The sequence below is a fragment of the Polyodon spathula genome, chromosome 7, assembly GCF_017654505.1.
Source record: "Polyodon spathula isolate WHYD16114869_AA chromosome 7, ASM1765450v1, whole genome shotgun sequence".
Classification (NCBI taxonomy): Eukaryota; Metazoa; Chordata; class Actinopteri; order Acipenseriformes; family Polyodontidae; genus Polyodon; species Polyodon spathula.
In genome coordinates, this window is record NC_054540.1 from 7,540,446 (window position 1) to 7,564,732 (window position 24,287).

Here is a 24,287-nt window from a genome sequence, read left to right on the forward strand (position 1 = left end):
GCCCTATAAGTAGCAGCCTTCCTCATCCAGCACATGATTAGGGTATACAGACTCCATAATGGCACCGTTTTGGCCGTCGGGTGGTGCAAACCTGTTTATCAGCGTCCCGTAACAGGGCTGTTTTATTTCTGCTCATTAACATTGAAAAGCACAAACAAACATGCTAAAGGAGATGCAAGGATGAAACCAGCCTGCAGCATCATCAGCAATAATATTAACAGGGATAACCACCCTTGAAGTTCAGTGACCCAAATCGGGACATTCTGTGCAGCAACCGCTCAGTGAGGAAACAATTAAAAAGTAATTAATTGATGGCTGTGTCTTGTCTAATATGATAATTGTGTTGTTATCTTTCTGTGTACAGTAGAAGAGATTTAGAGAGGGATATTCAAATGATGCCTTGGCTTGCTTATATGCAGGGTTATTAATCTTCTTGCAAGCTGACAGTGGTAGAACACTTTCATATGAATTTGCCACAACTGGTCTACATGTATTAACTTTGTCTATTGTATGGGGTATGACAAGGTGGGATAGGCAATTGGAAACACTAGTAATATGTACAAGTGGGCTACATTCCCATCTCTGTACGCTGTGATACACAGTATACAAACAGCATCTCCCTGTATACCCGATAGGGAGGTAGTATCTATTTTTTGTAATGCAATACAAACTAAAAGTCAATAAATTCTCTCATGTGTGAACACACACATTTTTACAGATAAAATTGAAATTTGGTAAATGCCATTTTGGATAACAGATCTACAGCATGTTACTGTACAAATTGAAAGCCCCAAATTAAACTGATATTCTCACTGAAGGCTTGAACAACAACAGCCTCTTGAGATTGTGAAATATGAGGTACGTGTTGCCAGGCTGTGTAGATGTGAATTCTACTTCTGTGGGTTTGCTTTTAATCTTTGCAGCACATATGAATGCCTGCAACATTTTTAGTTAGCTTTGTGGATTAAATAGGAAATGAAAGGAGTGATAAACAGTAGCAACTTGCTTTATATATAAAAAATACAGTGGCTTGCAAAAGTATTGACCCCCCCCTTGGCATTTTTCCTATTTTGTTGCCTTACAACCTGGAATTAAAATTGATTTTTTTGGGGGTTTGTATCATTTGATTTACACAACATGCCTACCACTTTGAAGATGCAAAATATGTTTTATTGTGAAACAAACAAGAAATAAGACAAAAAAACAGAAAACTTAAGCGTGCATAAGCATTCACCCCCCCAAAGTCAATACTTTGTAGAGCCACCTTTTGCAGCAATTACAGCTGCAAGTCTCTTGGGGTATGTATCTATAAGCTTGGCACATCTAGCCACTGGGATTTTTGCCCATTTTGCCCATTCTTCAAGGCAAAACTGCTCCAGCTCCTTCAAGTTGGATGGGTTCCGCTGGTGTACAGCAATCTTTAAGTCATACCACAGATTCTCAATTGGATTGAGGTCTGGGCTTTGACTAGGCCATTCCAAGACATTTAAATGTTTCCCCTTAAACCACTCGAGTGTTGCTTTAGCAGTATGCTTAGGGTCATTGTCTTGCTGGAAGGCGAACCTCCGTCCCAGTCTCAAATCTCTGGAAGACTGAAATAGGTTTCCCTCAAGAATTTCCCTGTATTTAGCTTTTTGTTTTTATTCTGAAATCATGAGAACCACTAATACTGCACACAGACAGAGGCAATTCAACTAATTGTGTGGTTCGTTAAGGTCATTTTGTGCACCTGAATTAATTTAGGTTTGCCACAGCAGAGGGTTTGAATACTTACGCAATCATGACTTTTCCATTTTTATTTCATGTTAATTATCTATTTACTTGTTTCTTTTTGTTTTTGCTTTGATTGTGTGGAGTAAACTGTGTATATAACACATTAAGTCCTACTTCAAAGAGTCATGACTTGAAGCTTTAAAGCAACAAAATGTGCAAACTGTAAGAGGGTCTGAATACTTTTGCAAGGCACTGTGTGTGTGTGTGTGTGTGTGTGTATATATGTATAGCTCAAAGAGCTAAACGTTTCGATATGTTGTAAATATCTTTATACCAGTCAAAAGTTTGAGTTCACTTGCTGGAAACTAGTTTTTTTAATAATTGACAATGTTTTACGTCATATACGTTTCTGTAAATACTTGAAAATGAAAACACATGTTACCAGATACAAAACAAAACATAAGGAGTATCAAAGCAATGTTCAAGAAAATTGAAAATTGTCTCTAAATCTTGGATTCCTCAAAATAGCCACCCTTTGCCTTAATAACAGCCTCACAAACATGAGGCATTCGGTTAACAAGTTTCAGCAGGAAATCACCCAACATGTCTTCCCAGCTCTTCTGCAGCAATTCCCAGAGATGTAGGGCACTTGTGGGTAGCTTTGCTTTGACTCTTCTGTCCAGTTCGTCCCATACAAATTCTGTGGGATTGAGGTCTGGAGACTGGGCAGGCCAGGTTATTAGATTGAGTTGTCCTTCACTTTCCTTCTTCGCCAGATAGTTCTTGCACAACTTTGGGTGTGTTTTGGGTCATTATCTTGCTGGTGAATGAAGGACTGCCCAACTAGCTGTAATTCTGATGGAATGGCATGCCTCTGAAGTATGCTATGATAGCCATGCTGGTTGAGCTTGCCATGGACTTGGTAAAGATCACCAACTCTGTCACCAGCAAAGCAACCCCAGACCATGACACTGCCTCCTCCATGCTTGACAGTGAGAACCACACATGCAGAACTCATGCGCTCACCCTCTCTGCGTCTTACAGATACTTGGCGGTTGGACCCAAATATTTCAAATTTGACTCATTGGTCAAGAAGACCGACTTCCACTCCTCAGACGTCCAGTTTCTGTGTTTTTTAGCCCAGGCAAGTCTCTTCCTCTTATTCTTCACTCTTAACAATGGTTTCTTTGCAGCAATTCTTCCAGTTAGGCCAGTTCAAGCAATCTCCTCTGAACAGTTGATGTTGAAACACCTGTACTTCTAGCAGCATTTAGCTGAGCTTATATTTCAGGGGCAGTTAATCGCCGGTTTCACAGGCTTGTGACTCGAATGAACTCTCTGATTCTGAGGTCACCCTTGGCCTGCCTGACCTTAAATCTGGCCTGTATGGTAGGGTGGCAAGAAGGAAGCCATTACTCAAGAAAGCCCACCTTGAATCCCGTTTGAAGTATGCAAAAAAAAAAAAAAAAAAAAAAAAAAAACCACTCAGGAGATTGTGTAGACATGTGGCAAAAAGTTTTGTGGTCGGACGAAACCTTTTTTTTTTTTTTTACTTTGACAGTGTAGAGTATGGTGTGTGGATAAGTGGGGGAAAAAATCCTCATTTAAATGCGTGAAACTCTGAGGCACTGACACAACAAAATGTGAAAAAAGTTCAAGGGGGTGTAGACTTTATATAGGCTATGTATGTGTGTGTGTCTAATATATATATATATATATATATATATATATATATATATATATATATATATATATATATATATATATATATAGATAGATATATGATATAGATCTAGATATATATATATATCTATATCTATATCTATCTATATCATATATACCTAGATACACACACACACACACACACACACAATGTATAAGGCACACCAGAGCAGAAGACTTATCATAGTGGCTTCTGCTGGTTTCTGGTTTCACTAGCAGCAAATAAAATTGCTTGTTTTGATTAATTTCCCACTGCTATCTCTCATATGAAATAATGCCCCTGTAGTTTTTTGGTTCCTGTTTTTCCAGATAGTATTTTGAAAATGTCTTTATACTTCTTTACATTGACAGTGCAGCCATGTCAGTAACCGTGGTATACTTTGTCAGAACCACAGCCATTGCTTTTTAAGCTGGTATGAAACTGAATTCCAATGTCAGACTTCTATGTAAGGGTTTATAAGATTAAGAATGACAAATCGGGACAACTCATAAAATTGGGGTATCAATTCAAAAAGTGTATGAGCTTTTGTAATATTGTTACAGATTTAATGCATACAAGAGATTTGGTCAATTCCTTTGACAACCAGACCTACAGTATTTAATCAATCTTGTCAAGGGCTTTTACAATCTGTGACTTTAGAAGCTCAAAATCACTTAAGGCAACCACTGTAAAATATCATGATTGATATCATTACACCCTTACAGGTTGACAGCATTAGAAACCAAGCCCCCCCCCCACTACCACACACGCACACACACACACACACACAATGCTGGAAACTGTGCTGTACCTTGGAATCTGTACTTGGTCGTTTGAAGACTAAAGGGTGACATTCTCCTTCCATACCACTCGTCTAGCAGCTTCTGTGCTGAGAAGTAAGTGGGGCTAAATTGAAAACTGGTATGCGTCTTTGGTGTCATTATTAATTCCTCTTAACAGCCCTGTATCTGGTTCCAAGCAGCAGGTCGTGACCTCTCCCTCTCGTCACCAGTGGCACATGCCTCTTCTGGTGGTCTGTGAAGAGTGGCACAGGATTTGTGCTCATGAAAAGATGATGCTGCATTTTCCAGCTCAACTTTTGCATCCTGTTGTAGCACATGCTCTTCAGTGTTCTATACAGACATAACTAACAGATAACATAAACCTGCTGTGCCATTATAGTACCAGAAACCTGGTCTTGATACCAACCACTTTGCCATTCCATAATTCAAATGTATAGGGGTTAATAAAGACATTGTTCATCACCTTTCCTTTTCAACATGTATATTGACAGCAGCAGCTTGTGCTTTATTCCTCGTCTACTGATCTATCTGTCCACATTCTTGTGTGATTTCATGTTGGCCTGCGAAGTGAGCCCTGTCTGTTATCATCAGTTATTCAAATTCGGTAATCGTGAAGACTTTTTGATCTGTTCTTTACAAAGCCAATTTAGAACAGTTTCACTGCATTGCATTTTCTTTATTTCATTGAAATAAAAAAAATGTTTTTTAAATAAATAAACTTGGTAAACCGGTCCCATCATTTCTAAATACTGTATATCGTACTGTAGTATAGTGTGAGTACATCATATTCATTTAATGTCCTTACTCTGGAGTAGAGATGAATGAATATAGCTGGAAGATTCCATATCCCTGTTGTAGATAGGTGCTTCTCTCATCTGCAGTATTATATATGACTACAGCACTTCCTTTCTTTACTGTTTATTCAGGATCCTCATATGCCGCAAATCAGTGGCCTGTCAATGGGCTGTATTTATGAGCTTGTTGAAATGTACCAGGGCACGTAGTGACAGCCTCATGGCATCTTCTGATTGTAAAACTAAATATACAGGGGGCATTTTGCGGTTGTGCCGGCAATGACTTGAAATAATAAAACGGTGAGGTCTGATTTTTAATTTGGTCCTAAGTAAAATGCCCGCTGTGATGTATCTTCGGACAGCTGCCTGGGCTGGGACTCCCAGGACGTTATTGAACCAGAGACTGCCTTGTGCTTGCCAGCCGCATACCCTGTTCAACCCTGACTGATCCTCCATTCCTCCTTGTAAATTATTCAGCATGGTATCTTGTGTAACTTAATATCAAAATGTAATTTCCAATATGCCACTTGCAGCCACTTTTCATTCCTAAAATAAATTTGAAAGACGCAGTCTGTCAAGGAATTGGTGTGCCTTCATTACAAGCCTACAATGGGAAACCATCTTAGTCAAGACAAAAGGTGGCTGTGACCCCTGATAGGAGTTCTAACATGTTTTGGCAGTACTGTTTGATGCCTCTTTATGCAAACTTTCATTTCCCAAAAAACATTACATCAAGTTATCATTTTCAGCGTCAAACAATGTTAGAGAAGGAAAAGCTGGCGGGGAAGACATGACAAGAAAAGGAATCGAATCATATTTATCAGTCAGTACCACGTGATCCCCCCTCTTGTGCCAATGGTTTGATTCACAGTTTTTTACACTGAACTTAAAAGAAGTAAATTGACAGTCTCGAAGGGTCACAGAATACATCACTGCAGCTGTTCTGTGGTATGAAACCAGGATATCCGGCTACCATGGACTTGGCTGTCATCCACTAGGCCTTTACTGCCCCTCACCAGCTCCAAAAGCCTCACCTCTCCTGTGCTAGAAGATGTGCTTTAGCTGGGAACAGATGTAGACGTGTCTATAGTGGAAGTGCCCATATATCACAAATTAGGGGCAGCAGATTTGGAAGCTATTAGGAAATACATCCTTAATGCTGAATTTCTCTTGCTTTTTTTATGACCTTGGCTACCTCGTACCGGTGTAATACCCAGACCACAGTGTAGCCCACAGCATTATCAGCAACGCAGTGGATTGTGAAACCTGTATTGCCTGAACAGTGGTCCTGATGCAGTAGCACACTAGCACAGATACAGTACCTTAGTACTGCATTGCATTTCCAGTGTGAACTAGTTTATTATTATCTTTGGTATGTCAAAATGTATTCATGTTCGCACTGTGGTAAAATTCTACCAGTGGTTCATACTTTTGTAGCAGACAATGTGCTATCATTGCCCCCTTAGTACAGGATGAAGGTAGTTTGTTAAGGTTATTATATTCACATTTTTCACTTTAGGTTCATATATAGCTAGGAATCGGTCTGTGACTCCTCCTTCACAGCTTTTTAGACAGGCAGTGGGTGAGCTCAAAGTGTAAGTTAGCTCTGCATCCCTGGCCTGTCTGGCTAGTAATTAGGAGAGTTCTGTGAGGCAGGGAGGGCTACTCCACAAACTCCTCTGTGCCTTCTCCATTACCATCCCTGTAGCAGCAGCTCTTGGAAGTGAATCAATTGCTGACGTTCCTTTCCTGAAGAGCCCCATATTTGGCCGTGGCAGGATAGGACTGGAGTTGTGTAGGTCGCTCCAAAAGCCAGTGTATTTTCCTTACTATGGAAGTCATTCCCTTGTGTGAAAACTGCTGGAAAAACGGCAGCATTTCCTACCATCTTTTGAAATTTGCAACAGTATTATCTTCAGTTCAGGTGCAGGGATAGTATAACTTTATTTTAATAAAAAGAGGCCACAGACATTGCCAAGTCCAGTTCTGAAGCTTTTTCTTTCCAGGTGCCTAAAACAAACAAGTAAAATGTAATTTCTTCATAACACCACTGTGCTCTATAACAGTGTTACTCAACATCCAATCCAGTCCATGTTTTTCCTCCAAGCAGGTTTGGTCACGCTTTATATTAAGAGCTGTTTCTTTTTGTTTATTATCTGTTAACAAACAACGAATAAACATGTTGATGTACATTATTTATTTTCTGTTAACTGTTAGTTAAAGATATATAATAGGCCAGCTAAAACTGCAAACGCCAGAGCCCTATAGATGATCAATTAAACCAGAGCCCTATGGATGATCAATCAAACGCCAGAGCCCTATGGGTGATCAATACTCAGTCGATCATGTGCTTGATATCGGTTCAAATTGTTACTGTAGAAGTGTTTAGCAAATTAAATCAGGTTTATTAACCTTAACCCTAACCTTTATCTAAAAATGAACAATGTTTGTTAACAGTTAATAAACCAAAAAGGGCCCTTAAAATAAAGCATGACCGCAGGTTCTAATGTAGTTAATCGAAGCTGTTAAAAGGCAGTTGACTAATTTATGACCTAGTTCTACATCCCAGCTAAACTCTCCTTAACATAAGACATTGTTCTGGTGCAGGGGTCTCCAACCCTGGTCTGCAGAGCTACAGTGGCTGCTGGTTTTTGTTTCAACCGATCTCTCAGTTACTGAATTGAACCAATTATTGGCTTAATTAGTCAAGATTAACAGGTGTTCCAGATCTTTAGCCACTGATGATGTAAAGACACCTATAAAACCTTCTGGATAGGGGCTGTCCAGGACCAGGGTTGGAGACCCCTGCTCTGGTGTATATCTGCCCTCTCATCTTGGCCCCTTGACCAGTGGATATGAAGTTTGGCTCATATATTAGGCTATCACCAGCCAATACAAAGGTCATCATTAAAAATGCCTGTAAGATGAGGCTCCCGAATGCAGGATGCGCCCTATAGCCTTGATCTCACCGGTTCGAGTCCAGGCTATTCCTTTGCCAACCGAGGACGGGAGCTCCCAGGGGGCGGCGCTCAATTGGCCAATTGCCGCCTGGGGGGAAGGAGGGCCAGGTCAGCCAGGGTGTCCTCTGCTCACCGCGCACCAGCGCCCCCTGTGGTCTGGCCAGGCGTCGTGCGGGCTTGCCTGTAAGCTGCCCAGGGCTGCCTTGTCCTCCGACGCTGTAGCTCTGGATGGCTGCATGGTGAGTCTGCAGTGTGTAAAGAAGCGGGCGGCTGACGGCACACGCTTCGGAGGACAGCATGTGTTCGTCTTCACCGCTCCCGAGTCAGCGCAGGGGTGGTAGCGGTGAGCCTAAAAGGAACTGGACGTTACTAAATTGTGGAGAAAACAATAAAAATAATAATAATAATAATCACGTACAATCAATCAAATGCAGGCAAGCCTCTTTTGCATAGTGTTTAAGGCATTCACTTGCACTGTGCATGGATGCTGGTTTGAACTCTGCTGTCTTCCAGACACATTGGTGCAGAAACTCAGGATCTCATAGAGGTTGTTGTTGGTGAGATGAGATTAAAAGCTCTATATCCACAAATGCAGACGATCCTTGCAGGCATTAGGAAAGACTTCAGCTTTAGGTTCACCGGTTAGAACTTAAATAAAAAACAACAAAAAAAAGATTTTTCCATTCTGTTAAACATACTGAGACATTGGAAAGTTGATTCTTTTGAGCAAAACATGTCACAGAACCCATGAATTTGTTTCCACTCAGAGCAAACATCAAATAAAGGCATATACTTGCACAGAACTGTACAAAAAGTGGTGACATTACGTTCTAAGCAACTAGCAGAGCAATATCCCAAACAATTTAATGAAAGTGGAGGGAGCAGCTTTAAGGAGAAACAAACTTCAAATTGTCCAAAGACTTTTGTGCAAAAAATGTACCGTTGCTTACACTTGACAATGCAAAACCTAAAGGGATGATGTTTACGTTCTGGAGAAGCATGAACCCCGATTTGCAGCTCTTGTAGTCGTTCCTCTGAGGTGCTTAACCTGTCAACATTGTAAATGCAGAACGATCCTTCTGATCTTTTAATGTACATTTTGTAATACCAGAAGCACAGCTGTGTTTAACATTCGCGAAAATTCTCAATTTACAACCTGAACAGTTATTTAAAAAAAAACTCAATTTCAGTGTACTGTTAAAAAAATAAATAAGTAAATAAATCTGTTTACTTTTGACTAGAAGCGTGTGTTAAAAGAAGACATACATGTGAAATACATTAAACGTGTTTACTTTGCACAAATACTAAAATATCACATTATATTACATGAATAAATATATTGTTTAAGTTCAAATCTTTGTTGCCGTGACCATTCTGTAAAATTGTCTATTTTTAGCCATGACTGTGCTGTGATTTTTACATATTTTTACCATGACAGTCATATCCCTAGTCAAAATACACATTTATTATATAATTTATATTTGACCTCTGTTTTATGAAGATAAAAGAAACACTAAAGTTGTTGAATCGTTGCAGTTCTTGTGTCTAAACACTGCAGAAACCATAAATATATGAACTGATACACTATTTCATTATTTAGTAGGTCCTTCAAATAGTATTAGTTGTTGTTTGATGATGATAAGCTCCGACAGGTGACAGGCACGTCAAGTAACTTTAGATGGTGCAGGTGACACCTAGCCAGAAGTGTTGGGAGAATTACAGTGGATAGGTTAATGTTTACAGCATCGAGAACAAATCACAAATTCCCGTCACAGTCCTTGAAGTGATTTTTCTTTTCTGATGCTTTTTATCCGTTAGAAATCCAGGGTATTTTAATGATGTCACACAAGAAGTAGGGATTAATAAAATATTAACATGGAATGTGCAACCAATTGGATTAGGAGTGCCATGACTGTGCATATTTGCAATGTGTGCAATGTGAGTCTTTCCTATTTTATTTATTGGAAAAGCTTCTAAGCCATTTTTTAACCCCCTACATTTGATTTTTCCCATTGGTTTAATTCTCTAATTTCAATTTAAACTGTGGTTTTCACTTAGATCTTGTCAGCGGGGGGGGGGGGGGGGGGGGGGGATTGAATCACATTGTTATTTGTCACTCACAGAATCAATTCTAAAGATAAAAAACTGTGTTCTTTCTGATGATTTGTATTCCCAAATGTTCCACTGATGTTCACATTCAAGACTTGGTGTCTCTTAGTATATCTGAACAATGTTCTCTTCTCTTCGGACTCTCAAGAAAGCAGTTTTGAAGCCCATCAGTAACTTTTAAAACAAAATCTGCAAATAAGACATTTCATTGACAGAAATGGTTATTATTCTTACAAACTTTTTTATATTTACACATCCTCTTTTAATTGTACAGTTGTACCTTAGTTCTGCTTTTCAGTATTTCATTTCATAAATTGGTAAATTGCTAATATTGTCTTTGAATTTCCTTTAACCTCTTGCCAGCTGAGATGCTTCTCTTCAAAAGGTTGTACCAGAGGTATAACTCAGGGCAGGTTTCACTCCAGCAATCTCACAGCACTTCCTGGAGCAATGTCTCTGTGGGGTAGTGCTCAAGTTTGAATTTGAGTTCGCTGGAATGTACATTTAAGGGGGTTATTTTAGCGTTAATGCTTACCATATGTAAATTAAATGGGAATTTAATCGAATAAATGGGCTTGGTCACGCTAATGTGGATAAATAATTGGACACACATGTCAAGAAACAAGTGTTCATAAAGACATTTGCTCCAATTAGTTGTATATGTTAGAGAAAGACTACAATTTAAAGATTACAGATTTTGGACTGCTATAGGCATTTTAAAGGCCATAAACCCTGCCCAGATAAAATCTGGTTGCAATGTGTAATGTGTACTGTGTGTGTGTGTGTGTGTGTGTGTGTCTGTGTGTGTATGTGTCTATATATATATATATATATATATATATATATATATATATATATATATATATATATATATATATATAATCACACACACACACACACAGTGCCTTGCAAAAGTATTCAGACCCCTGACCAATTCTCTCATATTACCAAATTACAAATGGTACATTGAAATTTCATTCAGTTTGATATTTTATTTTTAAACACTGAAAGTCAGAATCAATTATTGTAAGGTGACATTGGTTTTATGTTGGGAAATATTTTTAAGAAAAATAAAAAACTTGAAATATCTTGCTTGCATAAGTATTCAACCCCTGTGCTGTGGAAGCTCCCAGTTTGCACCGATGAAAGAAATTGCCCTAACGAGGACACAATTACCTTACCATTGGCCTCCACCTGTGAACCATTAAAGTTGCTGTCACATTTTCTGGATAAAAACCCCACTGTTGAAGGATCATTGGTAAGGTTGTGAATCTGAAGGAAAATGAAGACCAAAGAGCATTCTACAGAAGTTAGAGATAAAGTAATACAAATGCATAGATTAGGGAAAGGGTACAAAATAATATCCAAGTGTTTGGATATCCCAGTGAGCACAGTTGGATCAATAATCAGGAAGTGGAAGCTGCATCACACCACCCAGGCACTGCCAAGAAAAGGCCGTTCCTCAAAACTCAGCGCTCAAACAAGAAGGAGACTTGTGAGAGAAGCCACAGAGAGGCCAACAATCACTTTGAAGGAGCTACAGAGTTCAGTGGCTGGGAGTGGAGTAATGGTGCACCAGTCAACCATATCAAGATCTCTGCCTAACACTGGCCTGTATGGGAGGGTGGCAAGAAAGAAGCCGTTGCTCAAAAAGTACCATCTGAAAGCACGTCTGGAGTTTGCCAGAAAGCATGAGAGTGACCCAGCTGCGATGTGGGAAAAGGTTTTGTGGTCAGATGAGACCAAGATAGAGCTTTTTGACCAAAACTCAAAGCGCTATGTGTGGCGCAAACCTAACACTGCCCATGCCTCAAGACACACCATCCCTACAATGAAGTATGGTGGTGGCAGCATCATGCTGTGGGGATGCTTCTCATCAGCAGGGACTGGGCATCCTGTTACAATTGAAGGAAGAATGGATGGATCAAAATACAGGAAAATACTGCAAGAGAATCTGCTTCAGTCCACTAAAAAACTGAAGCTTGGGAGGAAAGTCACCTTTCAGCAAGGCAGTGATCCCCAGAACAAGACCAAAGCAACATTGGAGTGGCTCAAGAACAAAAAGGTGAATGTCCTACAGTGGTCCAGTCAAAGTCCTGATCTCAATCCCACTGAGAATGTGTGGCACTATTTGAAAATTGCAGTCCACAAGCGTCGTCCAACCAACCTGAACAACCTGGAGCAAATCTGCCAAGAAGAATGGGCCAAAATCACTCCGACACTGTGTGCAAAGCTGGTACATACTTACCCCAAAAGACTTAAAGCTGTTATTGCAGTGAAAGGTGGCTCTACCAAATATTAATGTGTGGGGTTTGAATACTTATGCAAGCAAGATATTTCAGTTTTTTATTTTTCTTAAAAACATTTCCCAACATAAAACCAATGTCACCTTACAATAATTGATTTTGAGTTTCAGAGTTTAAAAAAAAAAAATATCGAACAGAATGAAATTTCAATGTACCATTTGTACTTCAGTAATATTGGAGAATTGGTCAGGGGACTGAATACTTTTGCAAGGTACTGTGTGTGTGTGTGTGTGTATATATATATATATATATATATATATATATATATATATATATATATATATATATATATATATATAATATAGACACACACAATTTCAACTATAAAATATATCATATTATCTGGAGTTTGAAAACAAAAAATCCCTGATGTATTCTGTGATGTACTATATATAAAATCTACAGTCCGGTTCAGTCACAAAGAGCGTGTCAATAATTTGTAGCTTTCATATGTCTCAAAAAAAGAAAAAAAAGGTTAATGATAACTAATTTGTTGTAATTTACCTACTAGTTAAAATCTAAAAAGCAAGACTAAGTACTGTTATGAAGGAAATTCGTTTTCTATCCATGGGCCCCCCTCGCACTCCTTTGCTCCATTTCTCCTTTAGCAGAACAGATTGATAAGAGTTTAATGCTCATATATCTAATGCTGTAGTGTCCTATAACCTGTTTCCATGAAACACAGTGTGGGTAGGTTTTAGTGTGTGTCAGATTGCCTGCTTGGCGCCACTGTACTATAACCAGGGGAGCTACTGAGCCTAGAATGCTGATATAACCACATACCTTAAAGGCTTGAAATAGTCCTTACTTATGATGCATCCATGAACTTTCAAATGTGAAGTGGTCTCTTTAGCTTTCACTTTTAAGTTGGCGTGCATACAGTACTCTTTGGAGATGAGCATGCATGCTAAATTTGAAGAAAAATAAGAAATAAATTGAATAATTAGGGTGTAGGCATTTGAGGGCACCTGCAGTCGAGCACTGTAGTATAGCCTGGTAAATAATAATACAGAAATAATAGAGAACACAAATAATAAAATATTAAATGCATATTAAGAATGTAGCTTGTTATAATCTGTCGTTTTACTGTAAATTGTAGTAAACTGTGTTGCATTGTTATAGTGTCACTGCAGTGCAGTTAAACTGTGATTTAGCTGCATGTAACAGTTATTTCAAAGGAATAAATCCACTTCCATACTTTTTCAGCATGTTTCCCAGACCCAGATTGGCTTTAGTTTTAAAGTAACATTAGTTAATCCAAGATTACTGTCAATTGGGGTCTATGAAACCAGCCACTACAGTTATACAGGGGCGTTATTACATGCTTAAACCTACTAACCTACTGTATTATCCTTCCCACATTTTTTGTCCTCAAGCAATAATAACAGTCAGATGTACATTAGTGTCATGCGCTCAAAACCCACTGAAGAGGCAGCTGTCAAAGAAGCACATTTCCTTCTCAGCTGTTTAGAGAAACAGATAACTGGCAGTACCTGACTAGTTATCTCTCAGGAGCTTTGTATAAGTCAGTTTGGTTTAGTTTAGTTTTTTTGCTTTTATAATACAGCTGAATGTGCTCTTGAGTTTGAGAGACAGGGTGATTTTGTTAAAAAAATGATTGCGCAATTACAGTATTTGAACAACAGGTGGCAGCAAGCATTGGATTCCATTGGATTCAAAGGTAAAGCCATGTATTAGTACTTTTCAGTGCAATGAAGTATCTCAAAGCAGTACAAGGTGAGCTGACAAAAGGGTCTTGCATACAGGCATTAGTGTTTGTGCCAGTTCGTATTTCAACTGAACTGATTGTATTTGGTCCCTTCATGTGAAGTTACAGCCATTTATTTTAACGTGTAAATTCAGGATTTGGACCAGGTTCTGGTGGATAATAGCGAAGAACAATTCCATGTGAGATCCAGGTCAACAGAGGTCCATCAGGCTAACCAAACCTGATACAGTAATATTATTTTACTTGTGATCTGCTCCACTCTTTTATGGCAGCATACCACAGTAAAACTATAGCAGTGTTAAAAAGCATAGCATGTAAATGTATTGTAAGCACATTAAATTCATAATTTTAAACCAAGGCAAAAGCAATGCTAAACTGCAAAAGTATAGTGCAAATTTAACTTGGGTAAATCTCACCAAATCATATTCAATGTGAAAGACAATATGGGGTCTCATTTTAAAATTTTGACAATGGTATCATAATGGTATGAACTGATATTCACTGTTAATCTACTGCAGTGCCAGAGTGAGGAACAGCCAGGCCACTAAATAATAATTAAAAATCCATTGTGTTGTTGTGTTGGTAATTCTGTGGTCTACTAATTAAGAACATAAGAAAGTTTACAAATGAGAGGAGGCCATTTGGCCCATCTTGTTAGTTTGGTTGTTAGTAGCTTATTGATCCCATAATCTCATCAAGCAGCTTCTGAAGGATCCCAGGGTGTCAGCTTCAACAACAGGAAATATTGCATATAGAGTTCTTGAGCAACAGGCAAAAAATATTTCTTTCGTCACCTGAGCTCAGTCCCCAGGCAGTTCTCCAAAGATAATTAAGCTGTCTGCTATACCACACATACTATTAAATGTCTCAATCTTCTTTGAAGGAATTCATTGGATTTATTAGTAGGTATCATGAATTTAAAAAAGAAAAAGAAAAAAGACTAGTGTTCTCACCTTTAAAAAGGAAACACAGTCTAGCTTCAAACTATTCTCTCCCCAATGGCTGGGGAGACAAATTGCTGGGCTTAATGACACATTGCAGGTCTGACCCACAGCTTGCAGGTCAGCTGAGGTCTTTACCAAAAGCAATAAATCCTGGAGGCTTTTCAGAGTGTTTTCAATTCTCTTTCCCCTGTGAATTTTAGAATAAAAAAAGACATTTCCATCAGAGTGGGAATATCTGTTTCTCCCTTTCAAGAGAAAAAGCAGTTTAAGTTGGATTTAGGGTCAAATTTAGGTGTCCCATAAGCAACTTGAAAGGCTAAGGTATTAGGATATTTGTAACACTGAATTACTTTGGACAATTGACCACAAAAAGGAAAAGATTCTATAGCAGAATCCCTGCTTCCCCAGTCGTCCCTCCCTTGGGCGTTAAACTATGTTAATTCTTAGCAAGTTTAAGAAGCAGTTCACAGGTGGGAAAGAGCTTGTGTGCCTGCAGCTAAAACACGGTCTCTGGGAAATGTAACAATCCCGTTAACAAGGTCTTGCATCTGAATACAAAGAACTGTGGGAATCTCGAGTGAATTAATGCCAATTTTCACTGTGGTTGCCGTAAGGAATATTGCATTGGCTCTAGCACTCCTGCATGTCAGGTACTGTCAAAGACTATTTAACCTTGCCTCACAACAGCGTACCTTACAAGACACTGCGTATACCTGCAGGGCTTGGCTTTTGTCCTGCACACAACTTATCAAACTTGAGCTTGTGACCCACACACTGTAATTGTATTAACCCCCACTTTTTTAGCAATTAAAGTTTTGTTACTTTCTTACTAGGAATTTTATATTTTACACAATTGAAAAACAATATGCAGTACAGAACTCGAGCACTGATATTGAAAGCAATGTTAAGTATTAATATGCAGCAGTGAGGGAGCATTCTAAATTGGGGAGAAAAACAGGGGTAAAAATAACAGGGTAAGTAAAGAGGGCCCGTAACTGTGGATTAAATTAGTGTCTGTCACTGAGAAATGTTATTTAAGTATAAAATTAAACATAGCTGGGGAGCACTGGAGCTTTAAATCAATGCAGCAGGTGACAATAGCCCACAGGCCTACCACTCCTACGTCCCGCCTGCTGCTGTATAGCTGTTTTGTTTTACAGAGTTTCTTTAGAGAATTGCTGGAGGATCAATTCAATTAAGACAAGATTCAAGCATTGGTGACATACATAATGAAGGGATTTCATAACAAATGGAAGGATTATAGCCTCTTGCCTATAGGTCATCCGAGGGTGTTTACTGAATACCGTTTAACCCACACAGCTCATTCATTTTGTTAGTTAATAGTGCCTGCATAGTGAGTTTGGGAACCGAATGCCACAGATCAAAGGACTGGGAAGATGGGTCAACACAAGTTAGAAATATCTCTCAATGACCTGGTTTAATTATTCACAGGCTCTTTTGTAAGCAGGCTTTAATCAAAAAAACGTTGCTGACTGGCTGCACATGTTTAACCCTTTTAAAGAGACATTGATATTGAGCGAGGCTGGTTATCCGATTGGGTGGTGCTCTGGAAACTTAAGTTCCTATTTGGCAGTCTCAGCAAATTTAATTGAGAAACGTGTTATAAAAGTATAGAGTTAAAAGTAAACCGGAATATGTAATAAAACATAAAGAACATATGGTTAATGTATAGAAATTAGAGCTGTCAGTTAATCACAGTTCATTTCTGTGATTAATGCGTAATTTTTTTTTTTGCCGATTTAATTTTTTTAACACGCGTTAATCTCATTGCTATGTCTGAGCCTTTTGGCACACCGTACTTTAATCCTGGCCGTGGCAACACTGGATTGAGTGTCTGTGCAGTTATTGTTTAAATAGAATGTCACTGAACCGCATAATGGAGCACAGCACTAAAAATGAATGGGAGGTTTATTTATGTATTTGTTTTTTTGTAAAAATGTTCTGACAGCGCACTGGACAGAAAGACACTTACTTGTATACTGTCAAAGTGAGTTCCAGTATCACACACGGTATCACAGGAGTACATCTAGTCTGCTGCGTGCTGGACACGCCTTCACTTCTCAAAATACACTAGCAGCTCTTCTGCTACTGACAACAACAATGAAGATTTGAGAGCAATGTGGAATCATAAGACTGTCAACTTTGCGAATTGAACAGCCACACATATAGCCTCACGAAAGCCGCAATCTGACACATTTGGCAATACATGAAGTCTACAGAACTGGCATGTACTTTGTACGTTAATATGGATAAAGCCGAAGTTTCAGTCTTCGTTCAACCAATAAAGCTCAAATTGACTGTAGGGAAAAATATCCAACAATAATTTAAGTTTTAGGTTATTGTCACTTGTGTATCTTTCCAAATATACACGCACTTTTAAGAGTTTTGATCCCAATAACCACCTGTACACCGTGAACAGGATTAATAAGCTGTTGTGAACCTCAGAACTGACAAGTCGCTGAAGAACATGCTGTCTCTCCTATGGTTTGAAATCCTGTTTATTCTGTTTTCTGATCTCCATGTTGCTGATCAAGTTTGAACCGCACGTTTTAATGTGTTGGTTCTATTTGTAAAGTTACTGCCCTAATAGAAATGCAAGGTAGACTGTGAAATTGTGCAAATTTACCGTGGTCAAATAATAAAGAGGAGCCGCCTTCTGCGTAAAGCGTGTCCATAATCACTTTTAGGCTGGTATAACCTTTAAAAGGGAAGAAAATTACTTAAATGTGTAAGTATAAACAGAGTATTAGTGGATTTGCCTTACTGAAGATCATTTGAGTTGAAACTCTCTCCCATCTGTTTCTAAATTACCTTAGCAGTCAGTTGCGCTAGACTCGGCAGGGTGACTATCATCAGAAATACATTACATTACTCTGATTCACGGGTAAATATTCTGGGATATAGTATGTATAATCCCTCAAATAACTGATTAGCGGTTATGCAAATACTACCCCTGACATTGTATTCTATTATAAAGTTCCCGTTGCAAGTAAGGCAAAGGTCAACGTGTTGACTGATAGTATTGTAAACTGATGAGGGCATAGCCCAAACATTTGTCTGCATGTTTGATCAAGCCAAGGTGATTTTTATTGGAGCATTTTATAACACTTGGGAATCACCCTGGATCCCATCACAACCTATTAGTGATTATCCTGTGATTACTCCTAAGAATAGATGGTTGATGCTACAAAATGCTTTAATAAAATCCAGTGGTGGATTATCCCATCAGGGTACAAGTTGATTAAATTGATTTGAAGTTCTGGATAAATTTGGTAAGATAAATAAGTAACGGTTGCCTATCCCTCCGGAACAATTGAAAAATCTTTGACATTCATCACATTAAATCCATGCTGTCCTGCCTGCTCATGATGGCCCTGCACCTACATACTGTAGAGTGTTAAGGTAGTCATTTCAAAAGTTTTGCCCAATCTTTTTTTTTTTATCTACAAGTAGGGAAAAATAATAATAATAATAATATCATTATTTATAATATCAGCATATTTCATCGACTTAACAAAGATGAGGAATCAAGCAGTGAATGGTGACCAGAAAAGCCACTGCAAGGGGTATCAGAAGTAACTCAAACACAGAAAGTGCTGGGTTGACATTGCTTCTTGTTTTCCATGCTGGCAGCTACAGCAAGTCATATGTGGTTTTATTAATATGCACCCTCCTAACTGTGCTTATATTCCTGTTGCATCATGATTTTTTTAATTCACTGATGGTCTTACAGACTCCCTGACGTCCAGAGAGGGCAGATGGAAGAGCTGAACTTGTATAGTCAAAGAAAACTAATGATAAGCCTATTAAAGACATTGTATCACAGAGGCAGGTCCCTGGTAGGGGGCAGCACTCTGATTGGCTCACCCCTTGAAAGAGGGGCAGGGCTGTGAAAGAGGGAAAGGAAAAAAAAAAAGCAGGACTCTATTACTAGATAGTTGGGATAGGGATTTCTGAAGGGAATGCCTAGTAGATGCAGTTGCCTGTAATAGCAGATCAGCAGCAGTGCCACTGAAGGCACAATGAGAGTGGGATCGAACAGCTGATTGCTGAATGAGGGGGCTAGGATAGCAGAAGCAAGCAATGCTGGAGCAGGGAAGGAGCTGGGAGAGAAAAAGCAAGAGAGAGTGAAGCCTGAGAAAACCTACAGTGACCCAAAAGGACTGATGCAGTCAGTTTGGGATGAATAAAATAAGTAGATGAGTTTCAAAGCTCAGTGACAGTTTACCAAGGCAGGGTGAAAAAGGAATTGTGCAAGTTCTTTATTTTTTAAAAAGTATACCTTTATTTTTAGTCCTGTAGGACTTATCTTTGTAATGTGCCGGACAGCTGTTGTAACAGCACAGAATCCTGTGAAACAGCTAGCAGTGCAGAAAGACACCTAGAGCACAGAATTTGGAAGCATTTGCATTGTGTGTGTTTGGATACTGGGTTAAGATTGAGACTTTCCACTAAACAGTAGCTGCAGCAACAAAAAAAAAATCAACAGGAGAAGCATACAAAAAATATTAATTGTGGGTTGTCGTTTTTTTTTTAATACTGAGACATGGTAGAGAGTGAAACTGAGAACTGTGCAGCCACACAAGACCATGGAGAAGTCAAGTAGTGAGGACTCATCGATTCGTCGCAGCCCGTCTGTGGATAGCCGGGACAGTGACTTCGCTAGAGCTTCCACCTCGGGCAGGGAGTTCGGAGGCCGTGGCTTTACAGCTGGTGCTTTTTACGGCTCAACAGGCTCCCGCACGCAAAGTCACGCTGGTGCCACCTCCGCAGGGGCAAAGAGAAATAAATACAGTGCGCCCAAAGGCAGCAAGTACATGGTCTTTTACCTGGATCTATCCTTTGTGTTCCTTTTAGAATTCAAGAAGTGCAACATGGCAAGGGGCTGTCTCTGCTGTTTGAAATACATGATGTTCCTCTTCAACCTCATTTTCTGGGTAAGTAAACTTTTGTGGCTTTCTTAACTCTTGGTGAACCTGCTTGGTTAAAAGTAACATTAATTCCAATATGTTCTTTAGATGCAGTGTTAAAAGCCTGTTGTGTTGTTGTAATCAACAATAATAATTTATCAACATGCAAGATTTCCTTTCCAGGAGTTTAACTGTACTGTTTAACGGAGTCCCATAGGATCTGTTCCATAATCTATTTAAGTTCTTATTTCCTGACCTTTGTAAGCACTTCTTTAGATTGCTTTTGGCAACTTGTCTGTTCAGGTTCAAAGCATTTTTTTTTGAGTGTTTATAAGATGTTTTTAATATGAAACGTTAAAAAGGATACTTTTAATCATTCTTATTTTATATTTTTAAATGCAAAATGCAAATATTGCTTTTATGTGTTTAGTGTGTGTGACATTTATATGTTTGTATATTTGTGTCTTGTGCATGACTGCAAACACACACAAACTGAAAACAACACATACAGAATTTGCTATCTCCTGCCAGGTTGACACAGGAATAGTGCTGTTATTTCTCATTATTTGGCAAGGTAAGGGATATACGTACCAATGTATGTGAAAAAAAAAAGCAGCTTATTCTTTTGTTGGATCAGTTTGAATTCCACCCTTACTGTGTTTTGTAGTCTATTTCGCACAGCCACAGAAGAGTTTAATAGACAATTATGAGCTTAATTGGCAGGCACAGCAACATTTGCGGTGAGTTTGTGCAGCGACCTTTGCATAATCCATTCCATCCGGAAATCAAAAACCTCACTGACACAACGCATATAATTCATTGCTTGATATTTCAGCCATCCCAAATCTGAAAATGCAGTCTGTGTTTTAAACTGTGTATGTGGAGATGACAGCAAATTCAGAATTCCTAGATCTTCTTTTTTTTTTTTTACTGCTTGTGAGATAGTTGGACAATGATTTTGTAAATAAAAGGTGCCATTCATTATGGAGTTAGTGCATAATGATACTTTAGGAATGTCAGGTTTACTGACTTTCTGTGCCCCAGTCCTGTCACTCCCTCCTGCCATGAAGCTATATTTGCTGAACCGAGTGCCAGGTGCTGTGTCCACCCCTCACTTGCTGTGGAGTGTCCACCAGGCAAGGGGGCTCCACAGGGCTTACACTGGTAACTGGAAACACAAGGTAAACCAGCTCTAGGAATGCAAGGTATTTCCATACGGTCATCTAAAGCTTTCAGCAGTTGTCCTTGACCATCTGGCTTTTCTTTCTTATGGAGATTAAAAGAGTCTGAGCTGAGGGTTAGGGCAGCTTATAGTATTAATTGTGCGGCCCGGATTGCATATAATTCTGATCTTGCGGTGAAGAATATATAGGGTAAATTGGTGGTTGCAATTCAGCAGATAATGTTTCAACAGAAACTTGCCTGTTGTCTATTGTTAACTCTCCTTTGCTACCGAGTTGGTAATGAGAGAACATTATAAATGTTGTCATTTGCTGTTGATGCCCAAATCTCTGCATCAAATATGCACGCTCAGAGTTCCCAGTACTGTACTGAGATTTTTCTGCCTTCAAATGCGCCATCTTCATAAGATCCCACACTGAGCTCTGTGCAGTCATTTTAAATTCAAATGTGTTGATTGTGCTTTTTGAGCTACTGGTACCATCTGAAATACATGTATTATGTATTATCTACAGCAGGGAATAGTGTGAAGGCCGTACAGTATGCGCAAGTCACAATTATACTTATATCTGTATCTTGAACCGCTGAGCCAACCATGATGAAACTTGGTATGGGCATTCCTGTGCACACAAGGCCTTGAGGGAGTCATCGTATAGCTGCTTTTGTATGACATCCGATTGTTTGGACTATGGAAAAATATATTGCAGAACCTCTGTTTACATACTACTGAATTCAAGCTGAAAAGGTCAAATTTCATCTATCAGCTTGTGATTTGCATGTGCTGGAGCTCAGATCTAACACATGCATCCCAGGACAAAGTTATCATTATTTCCATACATATTAATATATTGCACTACTTTTCAAATGTCAGCTGAAAAGACTGTGTGTTGCAATACAATAATTTACAGTTTTATACTAATGTATAATTCTTTGGGGTCTGATTATTACATTCTACCACAGTTCATGTAAGGTCATGTATTTTTCAGAATATTTTCTAATACAAAACTGTTTTCATTTCTCTGAAAAGGCTCTTTGATGGTGATGTTTGAGCATAAAAAAGCAGTGTGTTGATTATTGGCCTGAATACATTTGACCATTCTTAATATCACAATGGGAGACTCACAGTCACGAGTGGATAAACAGCAAATGTGTCTGCATTCAAAATCCATGGGTAACTCCTTCCAGTTGTGTAATATAAATCAAGCAATACGCTTAGGGCATATGGATTACTAAACTGCATAGGAGAAGAAACGTCTTCCTTAAATGAATGGCCATACCGGTTCATTGATTTGAACAACGTTTAAGGTTCTGCCCACTAGTGAACCAGCCTGATGTCCCAGCATGGTGGAATTGCTTAAAGGTGAAAGCCACTTTGCCACAGGAGTTGATCCAGTCATCCAATCTTGATTTTGCGCACAATGGTAGAACCTCATACTGTGGCTCCTGCCTTAATGATATATTCAATAGCTGTCTTTTAAAACATCCAACATTGCTGGCAAACCAGCGAGAGTCCACCTCAACTATTGTCTTGCCACTAAGAATGATTTACCAATGAAATCATTTTCAAAGGTCACTGTATTTTAGTGATATTTTCACTATTGATTGTCTGTTACAATATGTAGCTGTATATGTTGTTTGAGATGCTTCACAAGATGTTTTGCTCTTTCTTAGACTAGCAATTGTACTGCATGCCTGTTACATGGGATATGCCTATCCATTGCCATTATTCTGAATTCTAGGAGCCTGTTGTATTTCATATATTATCTCAAAACTTTTATTCATTTTCTAATGACTGAAAATTAATTAGTTCTGTCTTTTTTTATTCTGTTTCTTTTTGGTGTATTAATGGGGGGCATATTGACATGTTCCATTCTAATTATGGATAAGGCAGTAATGTAATCCTGAATAAGCAGAAGGACAAATATGTTAAACAGTTGGGCCATCTGAATTTTGGTTCACACTAAAGTAATTTTGTAATCTCTTTTACAATCTTGTTCTCGTTTGGTGATTGTGTTCAATTGTTAATGCAGTTTGACAGGAGTTGATGCCATGAAGTACCACAGCAACAACATTGTATGTTGAAGGATTGAAATTGCCTAACTTAAAGCTACAGAAGCTACTTTCCTTGAGAGCACAGTATTAATTATTTTCAGTTTAAGTGAAAAATACTGTTAGAAAGGTACTCTTGAATATATATGCCATGTATGACCTTTCCCATACCTTTTAGGATGTTACATATAAATACATAATTTGAAATGTTTTTCTTTTTACATAATTGAGCTTTCTAAACCATTCAGGCTGTTGCTGTGGAATATTTAAAAAAAAATAATAATAATTTTGTCATCTGATTGTATAATAACATGCTTCATCCTCATCTCATTTGCTTATAATTGTTTAGGGAAATTGATATTTTTTTCTGATGAAGGAAATACAGTTGGCAATGTGACCGGCTGGTTAGAGTGAAGGACTTCCTTTTGTAAATCCCTCTGATTGATGTTAAGAGTGGTGTGGGGGTTCAGGCCCTCTGCAGATTTGAAACGGAGGAAAGACATTCAGATGAGAGCAGTCATTTTGTCAAAAAGTAGGAACCTGTCAAATGCATCATTTATTTTTTTATATTGACATAAAGACATTGTGCGTACTGTGATTGTAATTGGTCGCAAATGGCATCTTAAATTTAAGGCTGGTTTACAGCTTTGGGTGCTGCTAGAATATAACAAGCTGACTTTATATAAAAAGGGTGAGGTGGAATGTAAATAAGAGATCCCGTTAATTTATTGGTCCCTGAGGGGTAGATCAAAGTATAATATAGTAACATACTTCACATACGCGCCTAATGTCACGAACACATTCACACATTAATAAATCCGTTGGATAATGCGGGTGACAGAAAGAGATAGGCTGTTGTTTGAATTCCAACAATCCACCATCATTGGATTTAAATTGCATGTACTGTACTGGATTACCAGTAGATTAACTGCTTTACACCAGTGGTCGGCAAATGGCGGCCTGCGGAAGATCTTATTGGCAGGGCTGTATCAAGGGCTGAGCGAGAGCAAAACTTCATTTAATATTGCCCGCAACGGGGCTGTCATGGAGGATTCCCCCATATGACCT

At 38.7% G+C, this 24,287-nt stretch overlaps 1 protein-coding gene across 5 annotated transcripts in view; it reads left to right on the plus strand.

Annotated features, from left to right (window-relative positions):
* tspan9a (tetraspanin 9a) overlaps nucleotides 1-24,287 on the plus strand; it is a 133,512-nt gene that overhangs the window by 53,432 nt on the left and 55,793 nt on the right. For 4 of the 5 annotated variants that reach the window (XM_041254352.1, XM_041254353.1, XM_041254354.1 and 1 more), the window contains one exon: nucleotides 19,939-20,018. In XM_041254352.1, the coding sequence (XP_041110286.1) occupies nucleotides 19,956-20,018 (63 nt within the window). In that variant the 5' untranslated portion in view covers nucleotides 19,939-19,955. Of the gene's footprint in view, nucleotides 1-19,004; nucleotides 20,019-24,287 lie in introns of those variants that run through there. The other variant, XM_041254351.1, reaches the window with a different exon arrangement.